Source organism: Globicephala melas, chromosome 5 (genome assembly GCF_963455315.2).
Source record: "Globicephala melas chromosome 5, mGloMel1.2, whole genome shotgun sequence".
In the NCBI taxonomy this organism is placed as follows: Eukaryota; Metazoa; Chordata; class Mammalia; order Artiodactyla; family Delphinidae; genus Globicephala; species Globicephala melas.
Window position 1 is genome coordinate 64,282,245 of NC_083318.1, and position 27,697 is coordinate 64,309,941.

Sequence of the window (27,697 nt, forward strand, 5' to 3'; positions counted from 1 at the left end):
CGCTCCGCGGCATGTGGGTTCTTCCCAGACTGGGGCACGAACCCGTATCCCCTGCATTGGCAGGCAGACTCTCAACCACTGCGCCACCAGGGAAGCCCTCTGCAGTATTTTTAATAGTTAAATTTAAAAAGTTTATCTAGCATTTTTATGTGTATGGTATGAAGTAGAGTTTAACTTAATTGTTTTCTCCAAATGATTAACTGGATGAATAGGTCACCTTTACCCACTGATATAAAATATAATTACTAATATTTACTACATTCTCAAATATACATTTTCTTTTATAGACTCTTTGATTCCATTGAGCTATTTGGTCCTAAGTTTCCACCATCTTGTTTTAGTTATTGTGGTGTTGTAGTGTGTTTTGATGCTTAGTATGTTAGGAATGCTTCTGGTTTGAGTAATACATACTTTCGATCTTAATGTATTCCTTAAATTCCTATTTTAGCAAGAGTTGTTTTAAATAGATGCCTTTTTAGAGTCTTTGGCGAATCCAATATAGATTTTTTTTCTTTAGTTTATTAGTATATTTCATGTTAGTCACAGTAATTTCTGGAATAAAAAAATCTTTCAGGTTTTGTTTTTTTCCTTTAATGTAGTGTCAGAATTGATTTCAGGATTTTTGCAACAGTAGTTAAATGAGATAAGTCTGTGATATTCTGTTCCTGTGTTATCTTTGTCAGATTTTGGTTTTAGGGTTTAATTTGGTGTTTGGCTTAATAAAAGAACCTGGCAAGACTGCCATTTTTCTCTGTGCCCTGGAAAGTTTAAATAAATTAGTACCTTGAAGGTTCTGGGGTTGTACCTTTTTAGGGGGAAGGTCTCTTCGCTTTTCTTTAGGGAGAAGGTCTTTTCACTATCTTTTTAGGGGTATTGCTTTATTCAGATTTTTTTTTTTTTTTTTTTTTTTTTTTGCGGTACGCGGGCCTCTCACTGTTGTGGCCTCTCCCGTTGCGGAGCACAGGCTCCGGACACGCAGGCTCAGCGGCCATGGCTCACGGGCCCAGCTGCTCTGCGGCACGTGGGATCTTCCCAGACTGGGGCACGAACCCGTGTCCCCTGCATCAGCAGGCGGACTCTCAACCACTGCGCCACCAGGGAAGCCCAGATGTTTGCTTTTTTTCCATGAGTCTTTTCTGGTAGTTTGTCTTCTAGAAAATCATCAGGTTTATTATTGTTAAGTTGTATATAATATTCTGTGATAATTAAAAACATTATTTTGTATTTATCATGTCCTTTTTTCCTTTCCTAATTTTTTTTTCTATTTTCTTTGTTATTGCTGTTTATCAGATTGACCCTTTTAAAAAACAGGCTCTTGGTTTATTGATCAAAGTCTGTTTTATTTCTCTAATCATTTATTTTTGGTGATTCTTTTCTATTTTTGATGGTTCCTTTCTCTTTAAATTTGTTATGTTTTCAATTCTTTGGTTAATTTGTTTCCTTTCAATCTTTAATAACAAATATACTTAAGGGTGTGAATTTTTTTCTGTATAATGTTTTTGATATGTATGTAATGTTTTGATTTTGATATGTAGTATTTTCATTTTTTTTCTAAATAATCTCTAATTCACTTTGACTTTCTAATTTATCCAAGAGTTTTATATTTTCTAAATGGTTTGATAGTTTGGTGGAGGGGGGGAATTACTGTTTGTTTTGTTGTGTTGGGGTATAAGAATGCAGCCTGAAAGAGTCCTGCTTTTTGGAAGTTGAGATTTCCTTTGTGGTTTAATACATGATCAGTTATTATAAATATTGCACAAAGTGCCTTTTTAAAAAAATATTTATTTATTTACTTATTTATTTGGCTTCTTCGTGTCTTAGTTGTGGCATGCGGTATCTTTCATTGCAGCATGCTGACTTCTCTCTAGTTCTGGCCCGCGGGCTGCAGAGCGCGCAGGCTCAGTAGTTGTGGCACATGGGCTTAGTTGCCCTGTGGCCTGTGGCATCTTAGTTCCCAACCAGAGATTGAACCCATGTCCCCTGCATTGGAAGGTGGATTCGCAACCACTGGACCACCAGGAAAGTCCCTGAAAGTGTTTTTGAAAAAGAATATTCTCTGCTGAGTATGCAGAGTTCTAAATATGTCACTTGAATCAAGTTTTTCATGGTATTATTTCAATCCACAATTTTTCTATTTATTTTTGCTACCTAAACAGCTGTTTTCTTAGAGTTGTGTGTTAAAATATCCCAAGGCACTGGGGGTTAGGAGGGTGGTGCTGGCATATGGCAACTCTCTTCTATGGGGACCTAGGGCAAGAAGCCCTGATGTGAAATTACCCAGAGTTGTGGTTCCCCAGGCAAGGTAAGGGGACTGAGTTGAGTCCTTCCTCTCGATGCTCAGAGTGATTGGTCAGTCAGGCCCCTTGGGGCAGGTATTATGGTATTAAATGATTACCTCCATTTGTCTGCCAACAAGTGGATAATTGTCTCAGTTACCAGTAGCTTCAGTTTCACCCCGGGTAAGAAGGGTAGGTTCGTTCAGTTACTGCAGCGTACGCCTGCAGTGTCATCTTCCAGGGCCACGCACTGCTAACAGCGCCTGTGGTGGAGACTGGCTTCCGGCCCTAGGAGTGGGCAAGCCAGGTGATTTTAAGAACTAGTTAGGATGTGGTTAATTTCTGGTAGTTTCTAGCCCCTAGAAACCCCAATTTGTTGAGCATATGTGTGGCGGCAAGATGAGAGTGCTCAAGGAGAATTGGTAGTCCCAAATGGTTCCCCTTCAAGGGTTGTCTTTAATAAATTGATGAATAGCAAAATATCACAGTATTTTAGATAGCTGTCACATTTCAAAAACAGTCCTTTGTGGTTAGCTCTTCATTATCTGGCCATTGGAAAAGATCAGAGGCATAAATAATCTGAAATAATGAGCAGTATAAAATCATTTATAATTTTCTTTGGAATGAGTTTCTTTGGATACAGGGACATTAGCGTTTCAGATGTTTGTCAATTTTTGTAGAATTTCGTATTCCACATAATATAGTATCACCATGAAAATATGCCTAAATAATGTAGGGGTGAGAGGTAGGGTAGTGTTTTAGTTTTTCCTTTCTATATCCCTGCTTAGAATTTCTTTGACTAGAATGCCATGGTATAAGTAAAATGTAAAATTTGACAGGATAAAAATGTCAGTTTAAGGATTTATTGTCTGTTTTTGATGTTTGAAGGAAACTGAAACCATGTGTGAATCCAACAAGGGACTTAAGTATAGGTGATAAGATGAAAGAAAGATTTGTGGACAATTTACGTGGAATAAAAGATAAGAAAATGAATTAATTATCAATATGTTACTTTTCGGTATTCATTTAAAAAATTAGTTTTTGAGAGCCTCTAACTTGACACTTTCCCTCTGTTCATTCTTGAGTCTTGAGATACACAATGAGCATTTAATTTTCATGTTAAAACTCAGAAGTGAGCCAATTTTTCATATTCTTCTAAGATTTTGTAAGATTGCTTATGTTAATGTTTCCACATAACTTTTATTTTCATTTATTGACCTCATATTTGTACTTCAACTCTCTACAGCTATTCGTTAGAACACACAGTGCAATTTCTAAATTGTGTTCTTGAAGGAGACCCTGTAAAAACAGTGGTAGCACAAGAGTTTGTTCACCAAAATGAGAATGTCACTTCTCATACTGCACAGAAGTCTAAGGAGAAAAAGGTATAGAGCTACTTAATTTTTTACAGTAATGGTAAATAATTGTGTTTGAAAATATAATTGGTTTGTTAGATAGTTTAATGATTATTTCTCACCCTTTTTCATAGACTGGAAATTTAACCACCAATAGCATATTTGGTTTAGAATATCTGTTTGCTCAAAATAGTGAATTTATAGCTGATTATATTTTTTTCTTTAAACCCTTTGTGCACAACAAGCATTGGAATTTCTGTAACTTTTTATGTGTAGACTACACAGTAGAGTATGAGGCTTAATTGAATAGCAGTGGGTGTAATGTGATGGGTCTTAGGGCATAAATAATGTGGGTGGAAATGTTTAGCCGTTTGAGAAGCTACCAAGTATTTTCCCCAAATGGCTGCGTTCTTTTACATTTCCATCAGCAGTGTATGAGGGTTACAATTTCTCCACATCCTCTCTGACACTTGTTATCATCTGTCTTTTTGATTATAGCCATCCTAGTGGGTGTGAAGTTGTTTTATGGGTACCTGGGATTTGTTTTAATCAGGTATGGTAAGACACCCAGACATGGAAACGTTGTGAAGGATCCCTAGAAACAGGAGGCATGGCCCAAAGCCACATGAGGAAGCACCAGGGTCAAGGAGGCAAAGGAAGTAGGGGGGAAGTGTGGGCAAGAGCCTTTTTTGTGGTGTCTGCAGGAAGGACTGGGCCACGCAGAGTAATAAGCAGGTTTAGGATGGACTAGCTTGAATAATTTCAGCAGGCTCTGGGGCATAGGAACTGTCCCCAGTTTTCTGGTACCTGGCTTCGGTGATCAGGGTATATAGATGGTAGTCAGAGAGTGAGAGCCCCATAAAGAAGGTGGTTGGGGGTATGGGCTCTAGATTGGATGGTTTGCATATATAAAGCGTTCTAGCAAGTGAGTTGTTTCCTATCTCTAGGAATTAGCTAACCCCAAGGTGGTGGGTGCTGTGTCTCTGGGGGTCAGCAAGGCCCCAGATGTCAAAGCATCAGAATACAGGAAATAAAAGACGTGGCTAATACAGAAGTGGTATCTCGTTGTGATTTTGATTTGCATTTCCCTGATTACTGGTGATGTTGAGCATCTTATCATGTGCTTATTGGCCATTTGTATAACTTCTTTGAAGAAATGTCTATTAATATCCATTACCCATTACAATTAAAAAATTCTCTAGTTGTATGAATTTTTATATAGTCTGTGTACAAGACCCTTATCAGACATATGACTTGCAGAATTTTTCCTGTTCCAAGGGTTGTCTTTTCACTTTTTTGATGATGTCCTTTGAAGCACAAAAGTTTTAAAAATTGATCACAATTTTTTCTTTTGTTGGATGTACTTTTGTTTTCTTTTCATTTTTTCTTTTTTCTCGCTGTGTGACAGCTTACCCTTCCCCCTCCCCATATCCTCAAGTCCATTCTCTAGTAGGTCTGTGTCTTTATTCCTGTCTTACCCCTAGGTTGTTCATGACATTTTTTTTTCTTAAATTCCATATATATGTGTTAGCATACAGTATTTGTCTTTCTCTTTCTGACTTACTTCACTCTGTATGACAGACTCTAGGTCTATCCACCTCATTACAAATAGCTCACTTTCGTATCTTTTTATGGCTGAGTAATATTCCATTGTATATATGTGCCACATCTTCTTTATCCATTCATCCGACGATGGACACTTAGGTTGTTTCCATCTCCGGGCTATTGTACATAGAGCTGCAATGAACATTTTGGTACATGACTCTTTTTGAATTATGGTTTTCTCAGGGTGTATGCCCAGTAGTGGGATTGCTGCGTCATATGGTAGTTCTATTTGTAGTTTTTTAAGGAACCTCCATACTGTTCTCCACAGTGGCTGTATCAATTTACATTCCCACCAACAGTGCAAGAGGGTTCCCTTTTCTCCACACCCTCTCCAGCATTTATTGTTTCTAGATTTTTTGATGATGGCCATTCTGACTGGTGTGAGATGATATCTCATTGTAGTTTTGATTTGCATTTCTCTAATGATTAATGATGTTGAGCATTCTTTCATGTGTTTGTTGGCAGTCTGTATATCTTCACTGGAGAAATGTCTACTTAGGTCTTCTGCCCATTTTGGATTGGGTTGTTGGTTTTTTTGTTATTGAGCTGCTTATAAATTTTGGAGATTAATCCTTTGTCAGTTGCTTCATTTGCAAATATTTTCTCCCATTCTGAGGGTTGTCTTTTGGTCTTGTTTATGGTTTCCTTTGCTGTGCAAAAGCTTTGAAGTTTCATTAGGTCCCATTTGTTTATTTTTGTTTTCATTTCCATTTCTCTAGGAGGTGGGTCAAAAAGGATCTTGCTGTGATTTATGTCATAGAGTGTTCTGCCTATGTTTTCCTCTAAGAGTTTGATAGTTTCTGGCCTTACATTTAAGTCTTTAATCCATTTGAGCTTATTTTTGTGTATGGTGTTAGGGAGTGGTCTAATCTCATACTTTTACATGTACCTGTCCAGTTTTCCCAGCACCACTTACTGAAGAGGCTGTCCTTTCTCCACTGTACATTCCTGCCTCCTTTATCAAAGATAAGGTGACCGTTTGTGCGTGGGTTTATCTCTGGGCTTTCTATCCTGTTCCATTGATCTATCTTTCTGTTTTTGTGCCAGTACCATACTGTCTTGATTACTGTAGCTTTGTAGTATAGTCTGAAGTCAGGGAGCCTGATTCCTCCAGCTCCGTTTTTCGTTCTCAAGATTGCTTTGGCTATTCGGGGTCTTTTGTGTTTCCATACAAATTGTGAAATTTTTTGTTCTAGTTCTGTGAAAAATGCCAGTGGTAGTTTGATAGGGATTGCATTGAATCTGTAGATTGCTTTGGGTAGTAGAGTCATTTGCACAATGTTGATTCTTCCAATCCAAGAACATGGTATATCTCTCCATCTATTTGTATCATCTTTAATTTCTTTCATCAGTGTCTTATAATTTTCTGCACACAGGTCTTTTGTCTCCTTAGGTAGGTTTATTCCTAGATATTTTATTCTTTCTGTTGCAGTGGTAAATGGGAGTGTTTTCTTGATTTCACTTTCAGATTTTTCATCATTAGTGTATAGGAATGCCAGCAATTTCTGTGCATTAATTTTGTATCCTGCTACTTTACCAAATTCATTGATTAGCTCTAGTAGTTTTCAGGTAGCATCTTTAGGATTCTCTATGTATCTGCAAACAGTGACAGCTTTACTTCTTCTTTTCCAATTTGGATTCCTTTTATTTCCTTTTCTTCTCTGATTGCTGTGGCTAAAACTTCCAAAACTATGTTGAATAAGAGTGGTGAGAGTGGGCAACCTTGTCTTGTTCCTGATCTTAGTGGAAATGCTTTCAGTTTTTCACCGTTGAGGACAATGTTGGCTGTGGGTTTGTCATATATGGCCTTTATTATGTTGAGGTAAGTTCCCTCTATGTCTACTTTCTGGAGGGTTTTTATCATAAATGGGTGTTGAATTTTGTTGAAAGCTTTCTCTGCATCTATTGAGATGATCATATGGTTTTTCTCCTTCAATTTGTTAATATGGTGTATCACATTGATTGATTTGCGTATATTGAAGAATCCTTGCATTCCTGGAATAAACCCCACTTGATCATGATGTATGATCCATTTAATGTGCTGTTGAATTCTGTTTGCTAGTATTTTGTTGAGGATTTTTGCATCTATGTTCATCAGTGATATTGGCCTGTAGTTTTCTTTCTTTGTGACATCCTTGTCTGGTTTTGGTATCAGGGTGATGGTGGCCTTGTAGAATGAGTTTGGGAGTGTTCCTCCCTCTGCTATATTTTGTAAGAGCTTGAGAAGGATAGGTGTTAGCTCTTCTCTAAATGTTTGATAGAATTCTCCTGTGAAGCCATCTGGTCCTGGGCTTTTGTTTGTTGGAAGATTTTTAATCACAGTTTCAATTTCAGTGCTTGTGATTGGCCTGTTCATATTTTCTATTTCTTCCTAATTCAGTCTTGGCAGGTTGTACATTTCTAAGAATTTGTCCATTTCTTCCAGGTTGTCCATTTTATTGGCATAGAGTTGCTTGTAGTAATCTCTCATGATCTTTTGTATTTCTGCAGTGTCAGTTGTTACTTCTCCTTTTTCATTTCTAATTCTATTGATTTGAGTCTTCTCCCATTTTTTCTTGATGAGTCTGGCTAATGGTTTATCAATTTTGTTTATCTTCTCAAAGAACCAGCTTTTAGTTTTATTGATCTTTGCTATCGTTTCCTTCATTTCTTTTTCGTTTATTTCTGACCTGATTTTTATGATTTCTTTTCTTCTGCTGACTTTGGGGTTTTTTTGTTCTTCTTTCTCTAATTGATTTAGATGCAAGGTTAGGTTGTTTATTCGAGATGTTTCCTGTTTCTTAAGGTAGGATTGTATTGCTATAAACTTCCCTCTTAGAACTGCTTTTGCTGCATCCCATAGATTTTGGGTTGTCGTGTCTCCATTGTCATTTGTTTCTAGGTATTTTTTGATTTCCTCTTTGATTTCTTCAGTGATCACTTCGTTATTAAGTAGTGTATTGTTTAGCCTCCATGTGTTTGTATTTTTTACAGATCTTTTCCTGTAATTGATATCTAGTCTCATAGCATTGTGGTCAGAAAAGATACTTGATACAATTTCAGTTTTCTTAAATTTACCAAGGCTTGATTTGTGACCCAAGATATGATCTATCCTGGAGAATGTTCCATGAGCACTTGAGAAAAATGTGTATTCTGTTGTTTTTGGATAGAATGTCCTATAAATATCGATTAAGTTCATCTTGTTTAATGTATCATTTAAAGCTTGTGTTTCCTTATTTATTTTCATTTGGGATGATCTGTCCATTGGTGAAAGTGGGGTGTTAAAGTCCCCTACTATGAATGTGTTACTGTCGATTTCCCCTTTTATGGCTGTTAGTATTTGCCTTATGTATTGAGGTGCTCCTATGTTGGGTGCATAAATATTTACAATTGTTATATCTTCTTCTTGGATTGATCCCTTGATCATTATGTAGTGTCCTTCTTTGTCTCTTCTAATAGTCTTTATTTTAAAGTCTATTTTGTCTGATATGAGAATAGCTACTCCAGCTTTTTTTTGGTTTCCATTTGCATGAAATATCTTTTTCCATCCCATTACTTTCAGTCTGTATGTGTCTCTAGGTCTGAAGTGGGTCTTTTGTAGACAGCAAATATATGGGTCTTGTTTTTGTATCCATTCAGCCAATCTGTGTCTTTTGGTGGGGGCATTTAATCCATTTACATTTAAGGTAATTATCGATATGTATGTTCCTATTCCCATTTTCTAAATTGTTTTGGGTTCGTTATTGTAGGTCTTTTCCTTTTCTTGTGTTTCTTGCCTAGAGAAGTTCCTTTAGCAGTTTTTGTAAAGCTGGTTTGGTTTTGCTGAACTCTCTCAGCTTTTGCTTGTCTGTAAAGGTTTTAATTTCTCCATCAAATCTGAATGAGATCATTGCTGGGTAGAGTAATCTTGGTTGCAGGTTTTTCTCCTTCACCACTTTAAATATGTCCTGCCAGTCCCTTCTGGCTTGCAGAGTTTCTGCTGAAAGATCAGCTGTTAACCTTATGGGGATTCCCTTGTGTGTTATTTGTTGTTTTTCCCTTGCTGCTTTTAATATGTTTTCTTTGTATTTAATTTTTGACAGTTTGATTAATATGTGTCTTGGCGTGTTTCTCCTTGGATTTATCCTGTATGAGAGTCTCTGTGCTTCCTGGACTTGATTAACTGTTTCCTTTCCCATATTAGGGAAGTTTCCAACTATAATCTCTTCAAATATTTTCTCAGTCCTTTTCTTTTTCTCTTCTTCTTCTGGAACCCCTATAATTCAAATGTTGGTGCGTTTAATGTTGTGCCAGAGGTCTCTGAGACTGTCCTCAGTTCTTTTCATTCTTTTTTCTTTATTCTGCTCTGCAGTAGTTATTTCCACCATTTTATCTTCCAGGTCACTTATCCGTTCTTCTGCCTCAGTTATTCTGCTATTGATCCCATCTAGAGTATTTTTAATTTCATTTATTGTGTTGTTCATTGTTGTTTGTTTCATCTTTAGTTCTTCTAGGTGCTTTTTAAATGTTTCTTGCATTTTGTCTGTTTCCAAGATTTTGGATTATCTTTACTATCATTATTCTGAATTCTTTTTCAGGTAGACTGCCTATTTCCTCTTCATTTGTTAGGTCTGGTGGGTTTTTATCTTGCTCCTTCATCTGCTGTGTGTTTTTTTGTCTTCTCATTTTGCTTATCTTACTGTGTTTGGGGTCTCCCTTTTTCAGGCTGCAGGTTCGTAGTTCCCGTTGTTTTTGGTGTCTGTCCCCAGTGGCTAAGGTTGGTTCAGTGGGTTGTGAAGGCTTCCTGGTGGAGGGGACTAGTGCCTGTGTTCTGGTGGATTAGGCTGGATCTTGTCTTTCTGGTGGGCAGGTCCACGTCTGGTGGTGTGTTTTGGGGTGTCTGTGGACTTATTATGATTTTAGGCAGCCTCTCTGCTAATGGGTGGGGTTGTGTTCCTGTCTTGCTAGTTGTTTGGCATAAGATGTCCAGCACTGTAGCTTGCTGGTCGTTGAGTGAAGCTGGGTGCTGGTGTTGAAATGGAGATCTCTGGGAGGTTTTCACCATTTGATATTATGTGTAGCTGGGAGGTCTCTTGTGGACCAGTGTCCTGAAGTTGGCTCTCCCACCTCAGAGGCACAGCACTGACTCCTGGCTGCAGCACCAAGAGCCTTTCATCCACACGGCTCAGAATAAAAGGGAGAAAAAGTAGGAAGAAAGAATTAATAGAAGAAAGAGAGAGAGAGAGAGAGGGAGGGAGGGAGGGAGGGAGGGAGAGAGAGAGAGAAAGAAAGAAGGAAAGAAGGAAAGAAAGAAAGAAAGGGAGGGAGGGATGAGTGAAGGAAGGAAAAAAGAGAAGATAAAATAAAGTAATAAGATAAAATATAATAAAGTTATTAAAATAAAAAAATAATTATTAAGAGAAAAAAATTAAAACAATAACAACAACAACAAAAAAATGGACGTATAGAACCCTAGGACAAATGGTGGAAGCAAAGCTATACAGACAAAATCTGACACAGAAGCATACACATACTCACAAAAAGAGGAAAAGGGGAAAAAATCATAAATCTTGTTCTCAAAGTCCATCTCCTCAATTTGGGATGATTCGTTGTCTATTCATGTATTCCTCAGATGCAGGGTACATCAAGTTGATTGTGGAGATTTAATCCACTGCTTCTGAGGCTGCTGGGAGAGATTTCCCTTTCTCTTCTTTGTTCTCACAGCTCGCAGGGGCTCAGCTTTGGATTTGGCCCCACCTCTGCGTGTAGGTCGCTGGAGGGCGTCTGTTCTTCGCTCAGACAGGATGGGGTTAAAGGAGCAGCTGATTCGGGGGCTCTGGCTCACTCAGGCCGGGGGGAGGGAGGGGTACGGAGTGCGGGGCGGGTCTGCGGCAGCAGAGGCCAGCATGACGTTGCACGAGCCTGAGGCGTGCCGTGTGTTTTCCTGGGGGAGTTGTCCCTGGATCCTGGGGCCCTGGCAGTAGCGAGCTGCACAGGCTCCCCGGAAGCAGGTGTGTGGATAGTGACCTGTGCTCACACACAGGCTTCTTGGTGGCGGGAGCAGCAGCCTTAGCGTCTCCTGCCCGTCTCTGGGGTCCGCGCTGTTAGCCGCGGCTCGCGCCCGTCTCTGGAGCTCCTTTAAGCAACGCTCTTAATCCCCTCTCCTCGCACACCAGGAAACAAAGAGGGAAGAAAAAGTCTCTTGCCTCTTCGGCAGGTCCAAACTTTTCCCCCGGATTCCCTCCCGGTTAGCCGTGGCGCACTAATCCCCTGCAGGCTGTGTTCACGCTGCCAACCGCAGTCCTCTCCCGGTGCTCTGACCAAAGCCCGGGCCTAAGCTCCCAGCCCCGCCCATTCCGGCGGGTGAGCAGACAAGCCTCTCGGGCTGGTGAGTGCTGCTCGGCACCGATCCTCTGTGCGGGAATCTCCCTGCTTTGCCCTCCGTACCCCTGTTGCTGTGCTCTCCTCTGCGGCCCCGAAGCTTTTTCCCTCCACCACCCGCAGTCTCCGCCCGCGAATGGGCTTCCTAGTGTGTGGAAACCTTTCCTCCTTCACAGCTCCCTCCCACTGGTGCAGGTCCCGTCCCTATTCTCCCGTCCCGTCTCTGTTTATTCTTTTTTCCTTTGCCCTACCCAGGTACGTGGGGGGTTTCTTGCCTTTTGGGAGGTCTGAGGTCTTCTGCCAGCATTCAGTAGGTATTCTGTAGGAGTTGTTCCATGTGTAGATGTATTTCTGGTGTATCTGTGGGGAGGAAGGTGGTCTCCGTGTCTTACTCTTCTGCCATCTTGAAACAGGAACCTGTTGGATGTACTTTTGGTGTCATATCTAAGAAACTATTGCCTAATTCACGGTCATGGGGATTTACACCTGAGTTTTCTTCTAAGAGTTTTATAGTTTTAGTGTTTACATTTAGAGCTTTGATCTATTTGGGTTAATTTTTGTATATGGTGTGAGATAGGGGTCCAGGTTCATTCTTTTGCATGTGGATATCCAGTTGTCACAGCACCACTTGTTGCAAAGACTGCTTTTCCCCATTGAATTTTCTTAGCACCCTAGTTGAAAATGAATTGACTATAAATTTATCACTAGACTCTCAGTTTCATTCCGTTGATCTGTATGTTTCTCATTATGCCAGTACCACAGTCTTGATTACTGTAGCTTTGTAGTAAGTTTTGAAATTAGGAAGTGTGCGTTTTCAACTATTTTCAAGATTATTTTGTCTATTCTGGTCCTCATGCATTTCCATGTGAATTTTAGGATCAGCTTGTCAATTTCTGCAAAGAAGCCAGTTGGAATTTTCATGGGGATTTTGTTGAGCCTGTGGATCAATTTGAGGTGTATTGCGATCTGAACAATATTGTCTTCCAATTCATGAATATAGAGTACCTTTCGATTTATTTAGGTCCTCTTAATTTCATTCAACAGTGTGTTGTAGTTTTTTTTTTTTTTTTGCGCCACGCGGGCCTCTCACCGTTGTGGCCTCACAGGCTCCGGACGCGCAGGCTTAGCGGCCATGGCCCACGGGCCCAGCCGCTCCGCGGCATGTGGGATCTTCCCGGCCTGGGGCACGAACCCATGTCCCCTGCATCGGCAGGTGGACTCTCAACAACTGTGCCACCAGGGAAGCCCCTGTTGTTGTTTTGAGTATAAGTTTTGCATGCCTTTTAAAAAATTTATTTCTAAGCATTTTATTTTTTTGATGCTATTATAAATGAAATTGATTTCTTAATTTTATTTTTGGATTGTACATTGCAAATACATAGAAATACAATTGATTTTGTATATTAATCTTGTATTCGTTTTAGGCTTTTTTTTTCTTTTTTAAACAGTCCTCAATCATCCTGCTATACTTGCTCATTAATAAGACCACTCAGGGATAGTGGAGCACCACTTGTATGTTGCCTTTTTTCTTTGAATATTTCACCATCACTTAGCTGATACATAGAACTTAGGTAATTTTGGTTTTCATGTGATCTGTTAGCGTGTACACGGAGCAGGAACCAAGTGTACTGCTGATGCCTGTGTTCATCATGGATAGGTGCAGTATATTATAAGATTCAGGGAGTGTACAAGATGATGATGAGACCTTCAGTGCCAAACTGGGAATGAAGATTACTTTTTCACCTGATAATAGAGCAAGGCACTCTTGGTCATTATGGCGATACAGGAAGTGATGGGGACAAAGTGTGCTTGCTCAAAGTGGGAGATGGTTAGAAAATGTAGGAATCAGAAAAGGGTTTGTGAGTTGTGTAAATGTTGGCCAGAACGTAAATTTGGGTAAGTTATACTGGAGATTATTCTTAGCCTTTCTCAAAAAAACGTAGGTAGGTGTCACAACACTGATAAAAATCTTTTAAGATTTTGAACAGAATAGAATAGTCTGTCTTTGATATCCCAGGATCCCAAGGGATCAGAGATACTAAAGGGGAGTATCATGATACCAGTAACATTTTGGTTTATCTGCTTTGTTCAAGAAAGTAACATTTATTTAAAACTGTGTTTTATTAATACTACTACTTTTTCCCTTTAGCCTTTGATAAAATTTGCAAGTTTGTTACCATTGGAAATGGTTTTGGTATAATAGTACATCACACTTTCAAGTGACACTAATTACATAAATTCTTAGGCAGCACGTATTTCATTTGGCCCTTGTTAATGAAGTAAACCACATCACTATAAAAGGGATGTAAAAATAAATTTTGGTTTTATTTAAAAAGAGAGTAGCTATTTGATAAAGTGTCTCTCATTATGTACTGTCTGTTTTGGGCCACGCCGTGTGGCTTGCGGGATCTTGGTTTCCCCACTAGGGATTGAACCCCGGCCTCTGGCAGTGAAAGTGCCAAGTCCTAACCACTGGACTGCCAGGGAATTCCCTGTTTTTTCTTTTTTAAAAATAAGCAATGAAGGGTCCCTTCCCAGAGAACCAAATGTATTTGCATTTTTTAGTATGAACACCAACACAGAGAGATTTTAAAGCTATGAAATATTTATGTCCATATTGTTAGGCACTATGGGCTTTTCAAAGGTCATAGAAAGTGTTTTTATTATCCTCTCCCTGGAAAATCTTTGATTTTATCAGGGATGCAAGCCATATACTCACAGAATATTTAAACGTTAATATGAAAGAAGCTTGTGAAGCTTGACTACTGAGCGTGACATAAGGATGTAGGTCCTATGAATATTCTTAGGTAAGAGAGAGCCTTGGGTTTGTTGCAGAAAATAAACTGACTGTATATTTACAGATTTTTGACTGTGGTAATGAGTTAGGAATATGGTGATGCATTAATTTTATTCTTTTCTATTTGGTGGAGAGTATTGAGGCATATTTGCATAATAATTATTATTCTCATTAACCTTGTGTTTTAACTTAGAGTTAGTTTAGTTTCTTTAATTCAGGGTCTCATATGGGTAACAACTACTTGATGATATTTCAGAAAACTCAAGAAGTCAACACTACCATAGCGGCTAGTTGGTAGTTAGCTGGTTGAAAACTGCCCATAAACCTCCTTATGATTTTTTACCTACTATAAGGCATGGTTACTCCACATGCCTTTCTGTTTTAACAAGAATATTATTCAATTACTTTATCAATTGGTTTATAAAAAATATTGAAATATGCCATTACTTCCTTCAGTGGTTGGACTGATCCTTTGAATGGGTTTACAAACTAAAATTTGGAAAATATTGCATTTAGATAAATGAGCATCATTCCTTGAATATCTTATATTCTCTCTTTTGGCTTGATTTTTTTTATTTTCATAATTTTAGAGAACTTTTTAACATCTTCTAAGATAAGAATGGTTGAAGAAGGAGTACCCTTATGGCATGAAAAGGTTAACAGTAGTTGCTAAGTGCATGACTTACTAGATAGACAGTAGGGAGAGTCTGTTTTTTAAGAAGAAAGATAAAAATTAGTAGAGCCCAGTTTTCATGTACATTTTTTTGAAGGTAAAATGTGTGCTTTCTACTTTCTTTCGTATTTTACTTATTGTGTAACACCGTACAGGCAAAGAAATTGAAAGAGACTGAAGATATACCAAGCGAACCATCTTTCCAGGATTTTGAGTACCCAGAGTATGATGACTACAGGGCAGAGGCTTTCCTGCACCAGCAGAAGAGGATGGAATGCTATAGCAAGGCAAAGGAAGCTTATCGGATGGGGAAGAAAAATGTTGCCACGTTTTATGCCCAACAAGTAAAGAGGAAAATTATTTTTTCTTTGTCACTTACAACATTTGAATAATCTTGAAGCAGATAATACTCATACTGTGACTGGACTAAGTTATTCTGGGGAATGTACATTGTATAAGTGACAGAAAGTGTCCTAATATGTAAGAAATGTATGGTTCTGAGAATTCTTCCAACAGTCCATATTTTCTTTTAGGTTGGATTCTCTCATTCAGTACTGCTTCTAAACAGATATGAATTTTCTGGAGGAAAGGAAGCAGAATGTTAATATTGGCCATCCCAGGGTGGGATTACAGAGGTCTTGTGCTTTCTATCATGCTTGAATTTTAAGTTGTGTATCACTGTCATAGTCAGAAAAAGAAAGTTACATTAATATCTCTCAGGGAAGTAAAATTTCTACCTGGTCTCATACAGCATGGTATTACAAGAAACCTGATTGATTTACTTTTTGTTTTCTGTGGTTCCATATCACTTACTTTTTTATGATGGAGCAGAAAAAGGTATCAAACCGGTATAACCTTGTGAGCAATAATAGCAAACCTTGAGGAATGACTTCAGGGATAACTGCAAGGTTTTAAAGGGTTGAGACTCAGGATTATCAAAAGATAAACCAGTGGATTCCTTCTTGAGATGTGTGTTGTTTATTTAAGTGTCCTTTTCCTATGATTTTTGGATCAGAGAATGTGTTAGAAATGATGATTTAGTAGTTTAAGAACTATGTTATTTGTCCACTGAAATTCACCTAAATTTTGGTGCATTCTTGCATATTAGCCCATTGCATTATTTAAAATTTTACATTTGTTGTTGCCTTTTTTGTTCTTCCTTTTATTTGGGGCACTATTTGTTTCCTCATTGCTTACTAAGTAGCAGATATCAAAAGTGATTACTGATGATATGTTTATAATTAAAGGGTAGTCTTCATGAGCAGAAGATGAAAGAAGCCAATCACCTTGCTGCTGTGGAGATCTTTGAGAAAGTCAATGCCTCCCTGCTGCCACAGAATGTTTTAGACCTCCATGGGCTGCATGTGGATGAGGCTATAGAACATTTGATGACAGTTTTACAGGAGAAAACTGAAGGTAGGACTATAGTCATGACAGATTTTCACAAATTCAAGGAAGTCTGAATGTGCAGGCTGAGGATATCTGTGCCACATTTATAGATGTTTGTATTAGATTCATTCTTCAAGAAAACCTTGGGAAAGAATTCTAACTGCCATGTCCATTAACATTTTTATTTTCCTGTTTCAGTTACGTTTGTATTCCTTTGTTATAATTGTCAAAGGGAGGGCATGATGTAATCTGAGAATCCTCTGGACCATTCAGGAATATAATACATCTTTGTTCAGTAGACATTTATTAAAGCTAATAGATACTTATTAGATGTCAGTTGCTCAACAGATGTTTAATAAAATGCAGAAGTAGGGCTTCCCTGGAGGCGCAGTGGTTGGGAGTCCACCTGCCGATGCAGGGGACACAGGTTTGTGCCCCGGTCCGGGAAGATCCCACATGCCGCGGAGTGGCTGGGCCAGTGAGCCATGGCCGCTGAACCTGCGCGTCCAGAGCCTGTGCTCTGCAACGGGAGAGGCCACAACAGCGAGAGGCCTGCGTACCGCAAAAAAAAAAATAAAAAAAAATAAAAAATGCAGAAGTAAATTAGGTGATAGGATTTTTATAGAATTATCATAAAGGCAGGATTTATGAGTGTTTGCATTTTGGTAGTATGCCCTTCTCCCTTTCTGCTTGTATTTTGTCTTTGCGGGTCAGTAGGAATGCTACTGCCTGCCTCTTACAATCAATATCATGTACTTTATATACGTTAAAGTATCTTGTTGGTTTATCATCTTGTTTCCTTTTCATCACCAGATGGTAGCACTTGGGAAAATTCAATCTGTTGTAGTACCCCAGACTCTAATACTAGGGAGTCATCTCCTCTTAGCACTACTAGGATATTTTTGAATTCTCAACTTGGCTTTCTCTTTGTCTTACATTTTATTGTGGAGACATGGAATCCATGCCTCAGTTATTACCCTGTGGTTCAGTAATACTGCTGTGTCATTGATAGCTGTATTGTTCTGGTTAATTAATTTGTATATATTTTAGAAAGTTTTATACTATATGTTATATAGGTTTATCAGTTCAGCACATATAGGTTTTACAATTCAGTTGTAATTAAATACTTGATTAAATATAATTGATATAAAAACTTTATCATGAAAACCACATTGAAAAAGTTGCGAGTAAAATAACGAACACCTGTGTACCCATGAATGTAAGTAACAAGTGATAACATTTTACTGTATGTGCTTCATATATATTTTTGTTGTTGTTGTTGTTCCTCCCTTTGCATTATCCCCAATCCTTTTCTCTTTCTTCTCTCCCCTTCTGATGGAAATCAACATCCTACAGTTTGGTCTGCATCATCCTGGACAGTTTTGAAAATACCTTTACTACGTGTATTGTACATTCATCCATAATTGGTCTATAGTATCCTTTTTGTGAATTTTAAAAAATGAACATACATGGTGTCACACTATATCGTCAGCCAAGCCACTTATTTTATTTTTACCCAATACAGTTTTCAAGATCTACTCATCTCGACGGATTGAGTTTTTTTTAAATTATAACTGCTGTGTAGTATTGTGTGACCTTATCATAATGTATCCATCCCTATATTGATGGACGTTTAATTATAATGTTGCAGTGAGCTTTATTTTGCATATCAACATGTGTCCTCTTATCATTATCCTTTTTCCTAGCTTTTTATATTGAAAAATTAAAAACCTGCAGAGAAGTTGAAAGAATTGTACAATATACATATTGTACAAATTTTGTACAGTATATGAATTGTACATATATCCTTTACCTAGATTGATCAGTCGTCAACATTTGGCCACATTTGTTTATATTATCTCTCTAGAATTTTTTTCTGCTGAACCATTTGATAATAAGTCTCATTAAACATTGTGGTGCTTTACTTTTGCATACCTCTGCATGTTTATCTCTTGAGGACAAATTCATTCTCCTACATAATCACAATACATTATCACTTTTAAGACATTTAACATTGTTATAATGATGTTGTCTAATATACAGGCCATATTCAGATTTTTCCAGTTATATGGAAATGTCCTATGTAGCTGTGCCATGTTCCACCCCCAATCCAGGATCTAGTCATGCATCATATGTTCCAGTTGATTGTCCCAAACCTGTAGCCTCCTATAATATAGAAGTGTTCCTCAGTCTGTTTTTTGTTTTCCATGTTATTGACACTTTTAAAGACTCCACGCCAGTTGTTTGGTAGATTGCCCTACAATTTTAATTTGTCTAATTGTTTCTTCATGATTAGATTCAGTTTAAAATTTTCTTGGTGAAAATACTGCATAGGAGATGTTAGGTCATCCTTGGGGAACTAATCAAGAGACATATATGGTCAGTTTGCCCCAGTATTGGTGGTGTTAAGTTTGATTTCTTAGCTTAATGTGGGACTTTATCATATCAGATTTCAATTTGTAAATGTACCTTTTCTTTCTTTGTAATCAATTAGTAAATTTTGGTGATTGATACTTTGTGGCTGTATGAATAACTGTTCTCATTTTGCCTAATGATTTTAGCATCCACAGATGATCCTTGTCTGAATCAATTATTATATTGGTGGTTGCATAATGGTGTTTTAAAAAAATTTTATTTTTTAAAATTTATTTATTTTTGTCTGTGTTGGGTCTTTGTTGTTGCACGTGGGCTTTCTCTAGTTGCGGTGGCTTCTCTTGTTGCAGAGCACTGGCTGTAGGCATGCGGGCTTCAGTAGTTGTGGCTCACGGGCTCTAGAGCGCAGGCTCAGTGCTTGTGGCGCACGGGCTTTGTTGCTCCGCGGCATGTGGGATCTTCCAGGACCAGGGATCAAACCCACGTCCCCTGCATTGGCAGGAGGATTCTTAACCACTGCGCTACCAGGGAAGTTCTCATAATGGTGTTTTATAATTTTGTGTTCCTTCTCTGTTCATTAGCAGACATTCTTTGATAAAGTAGAGGATCCCCCTCCCCCAGTTGTTTTTTAAATAGAATTTTGAAAATCTTGGAGAAAGAACTAGAAAACAACAACAATAAAGATTAGAAAAGAGAAAATTTAAGAGTGGTTTAAATACATTATTTAATCTGGAGAAAAGAAAAGTAGAAGTATTATATGGAAGTATTATAAGGGAATATTTTGTCTATAGAGGACGAGTAAATCATTTACTCAGTAAAATTTGATTATCTTCTATATTCTAGACATCAGGGATAAAGCAGTGAAAAAGACACACAATCCCTGTCTTTATGGAGTTTGCTGTCTAGTAGGATAGATGACAGTGAATAAATAGTTACATAAATGGTTAGCATTGTGATAAAAAGTACAGGTTGCTATGTTTCATTTAGCATAAATTCCCAGATCCCTACATAATTGTTCCTTGGCCTGTCTCTACATTCTCATCTTGTGTTTTGCTTCTTCTCCTTTTCTTTATGTTTATCTACATTATCATTTGTTAACCTCCAGATTAAGTTAGGCTCCCTATTAAAAGCCTCTCATAGTACTCCTCTGTATCACAGTACTTATAAAAAGCTTTTTGTATAATTGATTATTAAATATCCATCTTTTTGGCCAAGAATTGAGTCAATGATGATTATTGAATCATTATTGTATATTGAGCCTTTCATTCACCACTTTAAAAAACTTTTGAATAAATGACTGAATAAAGGGTAGGTATTCCTCTCATTTTATAGTAAGGAAACTGATGATATAAACAGTTTAATAAAGTGGAAAATAATAAGTGTCAGTAAGGATATAGAGAATTGGAACCCTCATATATTGCTGGTGGGAATGTTAAATGGTACAACCACTGTGGAAAAGGTTGACATTCCTTGAAAGGTTAAACACAGAGCTACCATATAACCCAGCAGTTCTGCTCCTAGGTTTGTACACAAGATAATTGAAAACACAATTCATCCACACAAAAGCTGGTACATGAATGTTCATAATAGCCAAAAGGTGGAAACAACGCAAATCTATCAACTGGTGAATGGAAAAAATGTGGTATATCCATACAATGGAATATAATTCAGCCATAAAAAGGAATGAAATGCTGATACGTGCTACAACATGGATGAACCTTGTAAACATTATGCAGTGTGAAAGAAGCCAGATACAAAGGGCCACATATTACACGATTTCCATTTATTGTACATGAAATGTCTAGAATGGGCAGATCAGTAGAAACGGAAAGTACATTAATGTTTGCTGGGACTGGAAAGGGGGGATGGAGATTGACTGCTAACAGGAACAGAATTTCTTTTTGAGATGATGGAATGTTCTGGAATTAGATCATGTTGATGGTTACACAACATTGTAATAATGTACTAAAAACTACTGAATTGTACATTTTAAAATTATGAATTTTATGTTAGGTGAATTTTATCTCAATAGAAAAAATTATGAGAATAAAAGTGTTAAATAATTTGTGTAAGGTGATACTGGATCAGACTCAAGATACAAACCCTTTTTGGAAGCCAAAGCCCATCTTGTGCGTGCTACCTGTGGTAGCCTGTAGTTACTGACATCACCAGCAGGTGGTAGTATTGTTGAATAGAAATGTGTCCAGGTGAAAAATCTGTGGCTCTGCCCCACATTGCTATTAGTCATGAAAGATGATTGTCAAAATTGGGGATGAATTAAAAAACAAAAAAGATATCTGAACCTTTTGTGTCTTCTTATTGAAATATACACCACTACTACTCATGAAGCTTCTTTTGCCCCCAAATAACCAGAAGCAGGTAGAGCCTTTAGATCTGACTACTACTTTATACAGATTTATAGGGAACAGAGGAACATGTTAGATGGCACCATGGGGATACAGTCAGCAAAATCCAGACTGTAAATATCTAGGATAAATGATCTAATTTTTTCAACAAATTGTAAAAAAAAAAAGATAAAAGAAAGCACACACACACACACACACACACACACACACACACACACACGGGAAGGAGAACCTTTAGATTAAAAATTAAGAAATATATCAACCAAATACAATGTGTGGAGACTTGTTTCAACCCTGATTCAAACAAGTCACAGTAAAAACATTTTTTTTGAGACTACTGGGGGACATTTTTAGCCATTTTTAGAAACATATTAAGGAACTATTTTTACTTTGTACCATATGATGGTGACATTGTGGTTATGTTTTTTTTAAAGGGTCCTTATCTTTTTGAATACATACTGAAATATTTACAGTTGAAATGATAAGAAATCTGAGATATGCTTAAAAATCAGTTAAAAAAGGTGGTAAGCAGGATTAACCTGAAATTTGGGAACCCAAGCATATTATATTAATTCATTCAATAAACATCCTCTGACACCCTACTTTGATGCATGTGAGAACATTTTCAGAGCAGTAAGTAAACTATTGAAAGGTGAAATGCTGTAAATGACTGACTTAACTGATGAGAGGAGCGGTAGTGAAGGAGTGATGAGAGCTGAATTATGGTTAGTTGAGATATATTTTTTTTAAGTAAGCATTTATTTGTAATATCACATACATAAAGAACAATACACAAATAATTATTGTATAGCATAAAAACTTTTTACAAAGTGAATACCCATGTATAGCCATCACCCAGAGAGAGTTGAATTTTGAACAAAATGTTGCTTGAAGTTATGGAGGTGGATCTTAAGCAAAGAAGGAATTATAAATGCAGGACCAACATATCCACTAAAATTCTAGTCTAAATATTGCCCTGGAGATATGAGACTCGAAAAACAATCTGTTTGTGGATCTGATGGAGTCTTAGGGCAACTTACTGAGCAGAATATGGAATGTTTATGTGTATATGTATTTTATGCTAAAGGTCAAAACTTGTGCTTTTTTTTTTTTTTTTTTTTTTTTTTTTTGCGGTACGCGGGCCTCTCACTGTTGTGGCCTCTCCCGTTGCGGAGCACAGGCTCCGGACGCGCAGGCTCAGCGGCCATGGCTCACGGGCCCAGCCACTCCACGGCATGTGGGATCTTCCCGGACCGGGGCACGAACCCGTGTCCCCTGCATCGGGGAAGCCCAAAACTTGTGCTATTTATAACTGAGGAACAAGTATCTATTGAATTATTAAATCAACTCCTATTATTAACAAGTTTTTTTTGTTATTTTATTGTAGCTGTTACTGACTTTCAGGATTTATATACTTGATTTTCACAAGGTCATTTCCAAAGCAGAAGCTGTGGTCTAAGAGTCTCAGGTTCATTCGATATTTTAAAATCATCTGTTTGGAAGAGTTTCTTAAGTTAATAATTGATTATCTTTAGCGGTAAGACTGCAGTCCATGCTATAATTAGTGGATTTGCTAATGGCTCTTCCTGAGGATGATATTCTATAAAGCAGTTGCCTTATACCCCATTTTATTGTTAAGGAAATAGGCACAGATAGGCTAAGTAATTGTCCATGGTCCTATCACACAGTCATTTAGTGGCAGAGCTGCTAATCAGACCAAAGCTGGGTGGCTTCAGAGTAATAGAGTTGTTGTAAAGATTCTTAGTTAATAAATATAAGTCACTTAAAGCAATGCCTGACTCCATGTGTGTAATAATTGTTAAGTATCATTAATATTATTGTTGTTATCATTATTTCAGAGAGAAATTCTGATAACACATGGAAATCTCTCTCCCCACAGGAGAAGTCCCACTTAAGTCTTTAGGTGGATGAGTTGCTAGGAAGCTTCCATACTTAAAGTGTAGGTGAAACAGTACATTTAAAAACATTAATTTGGGGATTTTTGAAGTGATAAATCTCTAAATCCTCATGAAAATTATTTCATACGTGTTTGAGTAAAGGTTTGTTTTCTGTTGAGAATGTAAGATAGATCAATTTTAACGGTTCCAATTCCTGTTGTAACAGAATTTAAGCAGAATGGTGGTAAGCCCTATCTTTCTGTGATTACGGGGAGAGGAAACCACAGCCAGGGAGGAGTTGCTCGCATCAAACCAGCTGTCATTAAATACCTCACAAGCCATAGCTTCAGGTGAGTATAGATTTCTGTTATCGATAATGGCAGTTGCCCATATGCAGATGGTAAACACTAATAGTTTGCTCAGAACAATTTGTTAAAATAGTTAACTAAATTTAACCATCTGATTCTAGCCATAAATTCATGACTAGATTATGATATATAACATTCCTTTCTAGATTTATGATGTCCACTAAACCAGAAATGAAAGAAAAATGTTTGTTATTGAAGTAATCATTTGACAAAACTATTTCTATCATAAATTAAAAATATAAAAGAAACTAAGTATATTTGTGTTTTTTTGATAATGTATCATTCAGGGTAGTTAGATTATACATATCATAGTTTAATGTTGCTGTTTAATTAATTCCTTTGAAAAGAAATAACATGTCTGTGGATTTTGGAAGGAGTTGGAGCTTCTGCTAAAATGTGGTTATAATTTGGGTGTATTTAAACATTAGTGGAAATGTCCAGTCAGTTACGAATTTACACATCTTCATAAATTAAGTGCCATTATTGATCTTAGCTGACAAACATGAAATGTCCTTTTTCATTAAGTGGTTATGAGGAATCTAAGTACCCTCCTTCCCTTACTTCCAGTTTCAATGAATGTAGCATATTTTGTTTATGTCACGTGATAAAATGTTGGCTATATTATAGAAAATGGTAGTGTTAATTCTGAGCATGAAAATAGATGACATTTTAGAGTTACTTTTACAAAAGGAGTAGTTAGACCACAACATTATCATGTTGGGATTGATGATCTGTTTTAGAGACTTGTGTTTCTTTAAATTTCACAGTGAGGGAGTTGAAAGCATTTCATGGCCTGATGAATCAGACTTACCTATTAGAGATTTCTTGGTACTGTTACAATGCATAGAAATAATGTAATGCAGACATCGTCTTCTCCTTCATGCAGCGTGCTGTTGTTCATGAGGGTCAAATTCAGGCTTGAGAATTTTAAAAAATCTTAAATTGTAATACTTAATTAGGAATAACCCCCAGCCTTAGTCATGTATTTATTTTGACAATAGATTAAAAGGAACATAAGCATAGATATTAGTGCTGGATTTAACTTAAAGGAGAGTGTTTTGATAGTTAATATTATGTTTACCATAGGCACTTGAATTGATTACAAGATTATGTTTCTTAATCAGTTTGAAATTCTTATCTTTAAAATAACTCTTTTTTTCATTTCTGCAGGTTCTCTGAAATTAAACCAGGGTGCTTGAAAGTCATGCTAAAGTAAAATAAATGTCCTTGACTTAAAAGTGTGAAGGTTTGTAGGTTAAAATTAGTTTTATTTGCAGTAATTTAGTCAACTGTACTGTAAATGTGTGTTTTATTAGAAGTAATGTCCAGTTATAAAACAGAAAAACACTATGTTTTTCAAAATTCAAGAGAAGTTTAATTTTTTACTGAATCACATGCCAAATATGTAGTCTATTAAAAGTATTAAAGAGAATTTTTACTGATTACAAAATATCTAAGAAAATTATCAGCTGCAGTTTTAAAGATTGAAATGCTCTGATTCTTTCTCAGACAGAAAATGTAACCTTTATATTAATTGTTGTTTGACGTTTAGTAAAGTCTTAAAGGTTTCTATGAGAAGTATTTAAAGTGCTTTGAGACCTGGTTCATAATACAAGCCCTTCAAAAGCTTGCATTTAAAAAAGAAGTACTGGGCTTCCTTGGTGGCGCAGTGGTTGAGAATCTGCCTGCCAGTGTGGGGGACACAGGTTTGAGCCCTGGTCTGGGAGGGTCCCACATGCCGCGGAGCGTCCGGGCCCGTGGGCCACAACTACTGAGCCTGCGTGTCTGGAGCCTGTGCTCCACAACAGGAGAGACCGCGATGGTGAGAGGCCCGCGCACCACGATGAAGAGTGGCCCCCGCTTGCCGCAATTGGAGGAAGCCCTCGCACAGAAACGAAGACCCAACGCAGCCAAAGGTAAATAAATTAATTTAAAAAAAAAAAAGTACTAGTACCAGTAGTAATGAAAGAAAGGAGATCTAACAAAAACACTTGAGTGCTTTTTGATTTCAAAACAATACAAAAAAAACATTTTGGTGTATCCTACAGGAAGGAAGACATGCTGTTGCACTTTCTTCTGCTTTGTATATGATCGTGATCTCTTACCTTTTGTTCCTTTGTTCTGTGTGTGTACATTTTCTAGGAGTAAAGTTGGAGTCTGAGATTATATTGCAATTTTATACCTTCCATAGGCAGGCAAGTTTTCAGAGAAGGAAAAATGGTTAGGTATCTACCAAGTGCTGCTGTCTTATAAAACTGCTTCTAGTCTTACAGAACTGTCTGTGTAAGTGGTATTGAAGACAGTACTAAAGAGCTATATTTTATATTTGAGGCATGTAATTTCTAAACTACAGTAGGTCAAAATCCTATTAACTTAAATAGATATAGAAAACTTTTTTGATATAATCATAAAAGAAATTTTTACAATTTAAAAGTTTTTTACCTTTATTTTTAAAAAGAACCAACTTTCTGAAAGGAAACTTTCATTGACTTCTGTTTTTTGGTGAGCTAAAAAGTCCTGTTAGTATGTCAGTTATAATTTCCTTTACACACAAGTTTAGTGTGGCGAAGTATAATTTTCCAATGTGAGACACTGGCTTAAATAAATTTGACTTTGGATATGAAGGATATTTTCAACATACGTAATTTTAGCAAACAATTGTATTGTTTTTTGATAAGCTTAAAAATTAATTGGATCAGGAATGATACGATTGAGCTATTACTGAAAGAATCCTGAATTTCGGAATGGTTTCCCAAAAGAACAGACATTTTAATGAAAATAAAATTCAAAAAATGTTTTTATATATCATGAAAGCATGCTTGTAAAAGAAGAGCCATATCATTGAATTTATTTCTACAAAAATAAAAATATATGTTTATTACTTAGAAATAGTGACTGGTATTGAAGTATTATTCACATTTGTTATGTTTGTGGTAATTTGTTAAAAAAAAGAAAAGAATGCCAACAGTTTGGCATTATGTTTTTTGTGATGTCTAGAAGAATTGTGTACATTAAAAATAAAGCAATTCCTTTCAGCAACTTATTATAAAACTACAACTGTTAATGAAATAAAATCTTTCTATATATAAATTGATATGATTTAAGAAATGTGAATAACAATACTAAAACCTAGAATTATTCTAGTGTGTGCAGCTGCATACTCATTTTCTGTGTTTTTATATTTCCTTACCCAGTTTTAAAAAAACATCACTTTTGAGCACTTCAGCTAGACTTATTTCAGTATTATTTATTATAATTATGATTGATGTGGGAGCAGTCAAAAAGAACAAGAGGTGGGGTATTTTGTGGGCAGAAACCAAATGAAAGAACCTATGTTTTGTACTGTATCAACTCTAATTTTATGCTTTATTTGGTAAATCTAGGGTATTTCTTCTTAATCATCCATAAATATATAGGCAAATTTTGAGCATCATAAATGTTTTTATGAAGTTGTTTAGTACCAAACTGCCTCCTACCCCACTATGTAGCATAGTTTAACCAACACATAATTATGAAAGAAAATTTTATAATTGCCCCTTTCTTGTTTTGCCTATTTCTAAATCCTGTATGCCAAAGGTAAACAGAGTTTGAGGATTATCAAATTTTTCTCTTTTACCCATTTCTAAATCCTGTGTGTCAAAACTAATGATAATGTGGGGATTATCAAAGTTTTGATGTATGTATTGGTATATTTGTGCTAATATATGACTTACTAGAATGGCTCTTTGCAAAGTTATTAGTATTTTAAAAGTATAGGGCTTCCCTGGTGGCGCAGTGGTTGAGCGTTCGCCTGCCGATTCAGGGGACACGGGTTCGTGCCCCGGTCCAGGAAGATCCCACATGCCGTGGAGCGGCTGGGCCCGTGAGCCATGGCCGCTGAGCCTGCACGTCCGGACCTGTGCTCCGCAACGGGAGAGGCCACAACAGTGAGAGGCCCGCGTACCGCAAAAAAAAAAAAAAAAAAAAAAAAATTATAACACTTCTATAATTTGCAAGAGTTTAGTAACAGTTATATTCTTTCAATAGTCTCTTACCAGTATCTACCAGGGGAAAAAGAGAACTAATGTGGAAACCACAGGGAAAGTGGGGTTGGAATGAGGGGACTCTTAACAGTATTTCCAACTATTCATTTCCTTGCTTCAACAGGAGAAATGGAAGCATGTTGTCTTACATTTATTGGCTGTTCATATATCTCTATATTGTTTTCAAGTTGAGGTTTCTTCAATTTATTAGTGTTTCAATACTACTTGCAATTCTA

General features: G+C 37.0%; 1 protein-coding gene across 5 annotated transcripts in view; it reads left to right on the forward strand.

Moving 5' to 3' along the window:
* Positions 1–27,416, forward strand: part of N4BP2 (NEDD4 binding protein 2) — an 89,506-nt gene extending 62,090 nt beyond the window's left edge. For all 5 annotated transcript variants that reach the window (XM_060299250.1, XM_060299251.1, XM_060299253.1 and 2 more), the window contains 5 exons: positions 3,523–3,661; positions 15,201–15,389; positions 16,293–16,461; positions 23,298–23,421; positions 24,610–27,416. In XM_060299250.1, the coding sequence (XP_060155233.1) occupies positions 3,523–3,661; positions 15,201–15,389; positions 16,293–16,461; positions 23,298–23,421; positions 24,610–24,655 (667 nt within the window). In that variant the 3' untranslated portion in view covers positions 24,656–27,416. The remainder of the gene's footprint in view (positions 1–3,522; positions 3,662–15,200; positions 15,390–16,292; positions 16,462–23,297; positions 23,422–24,609) is intronic.
* The last annotated feature ends 281 nt before the right edge of the window (positions 27,417–27,697 follow it).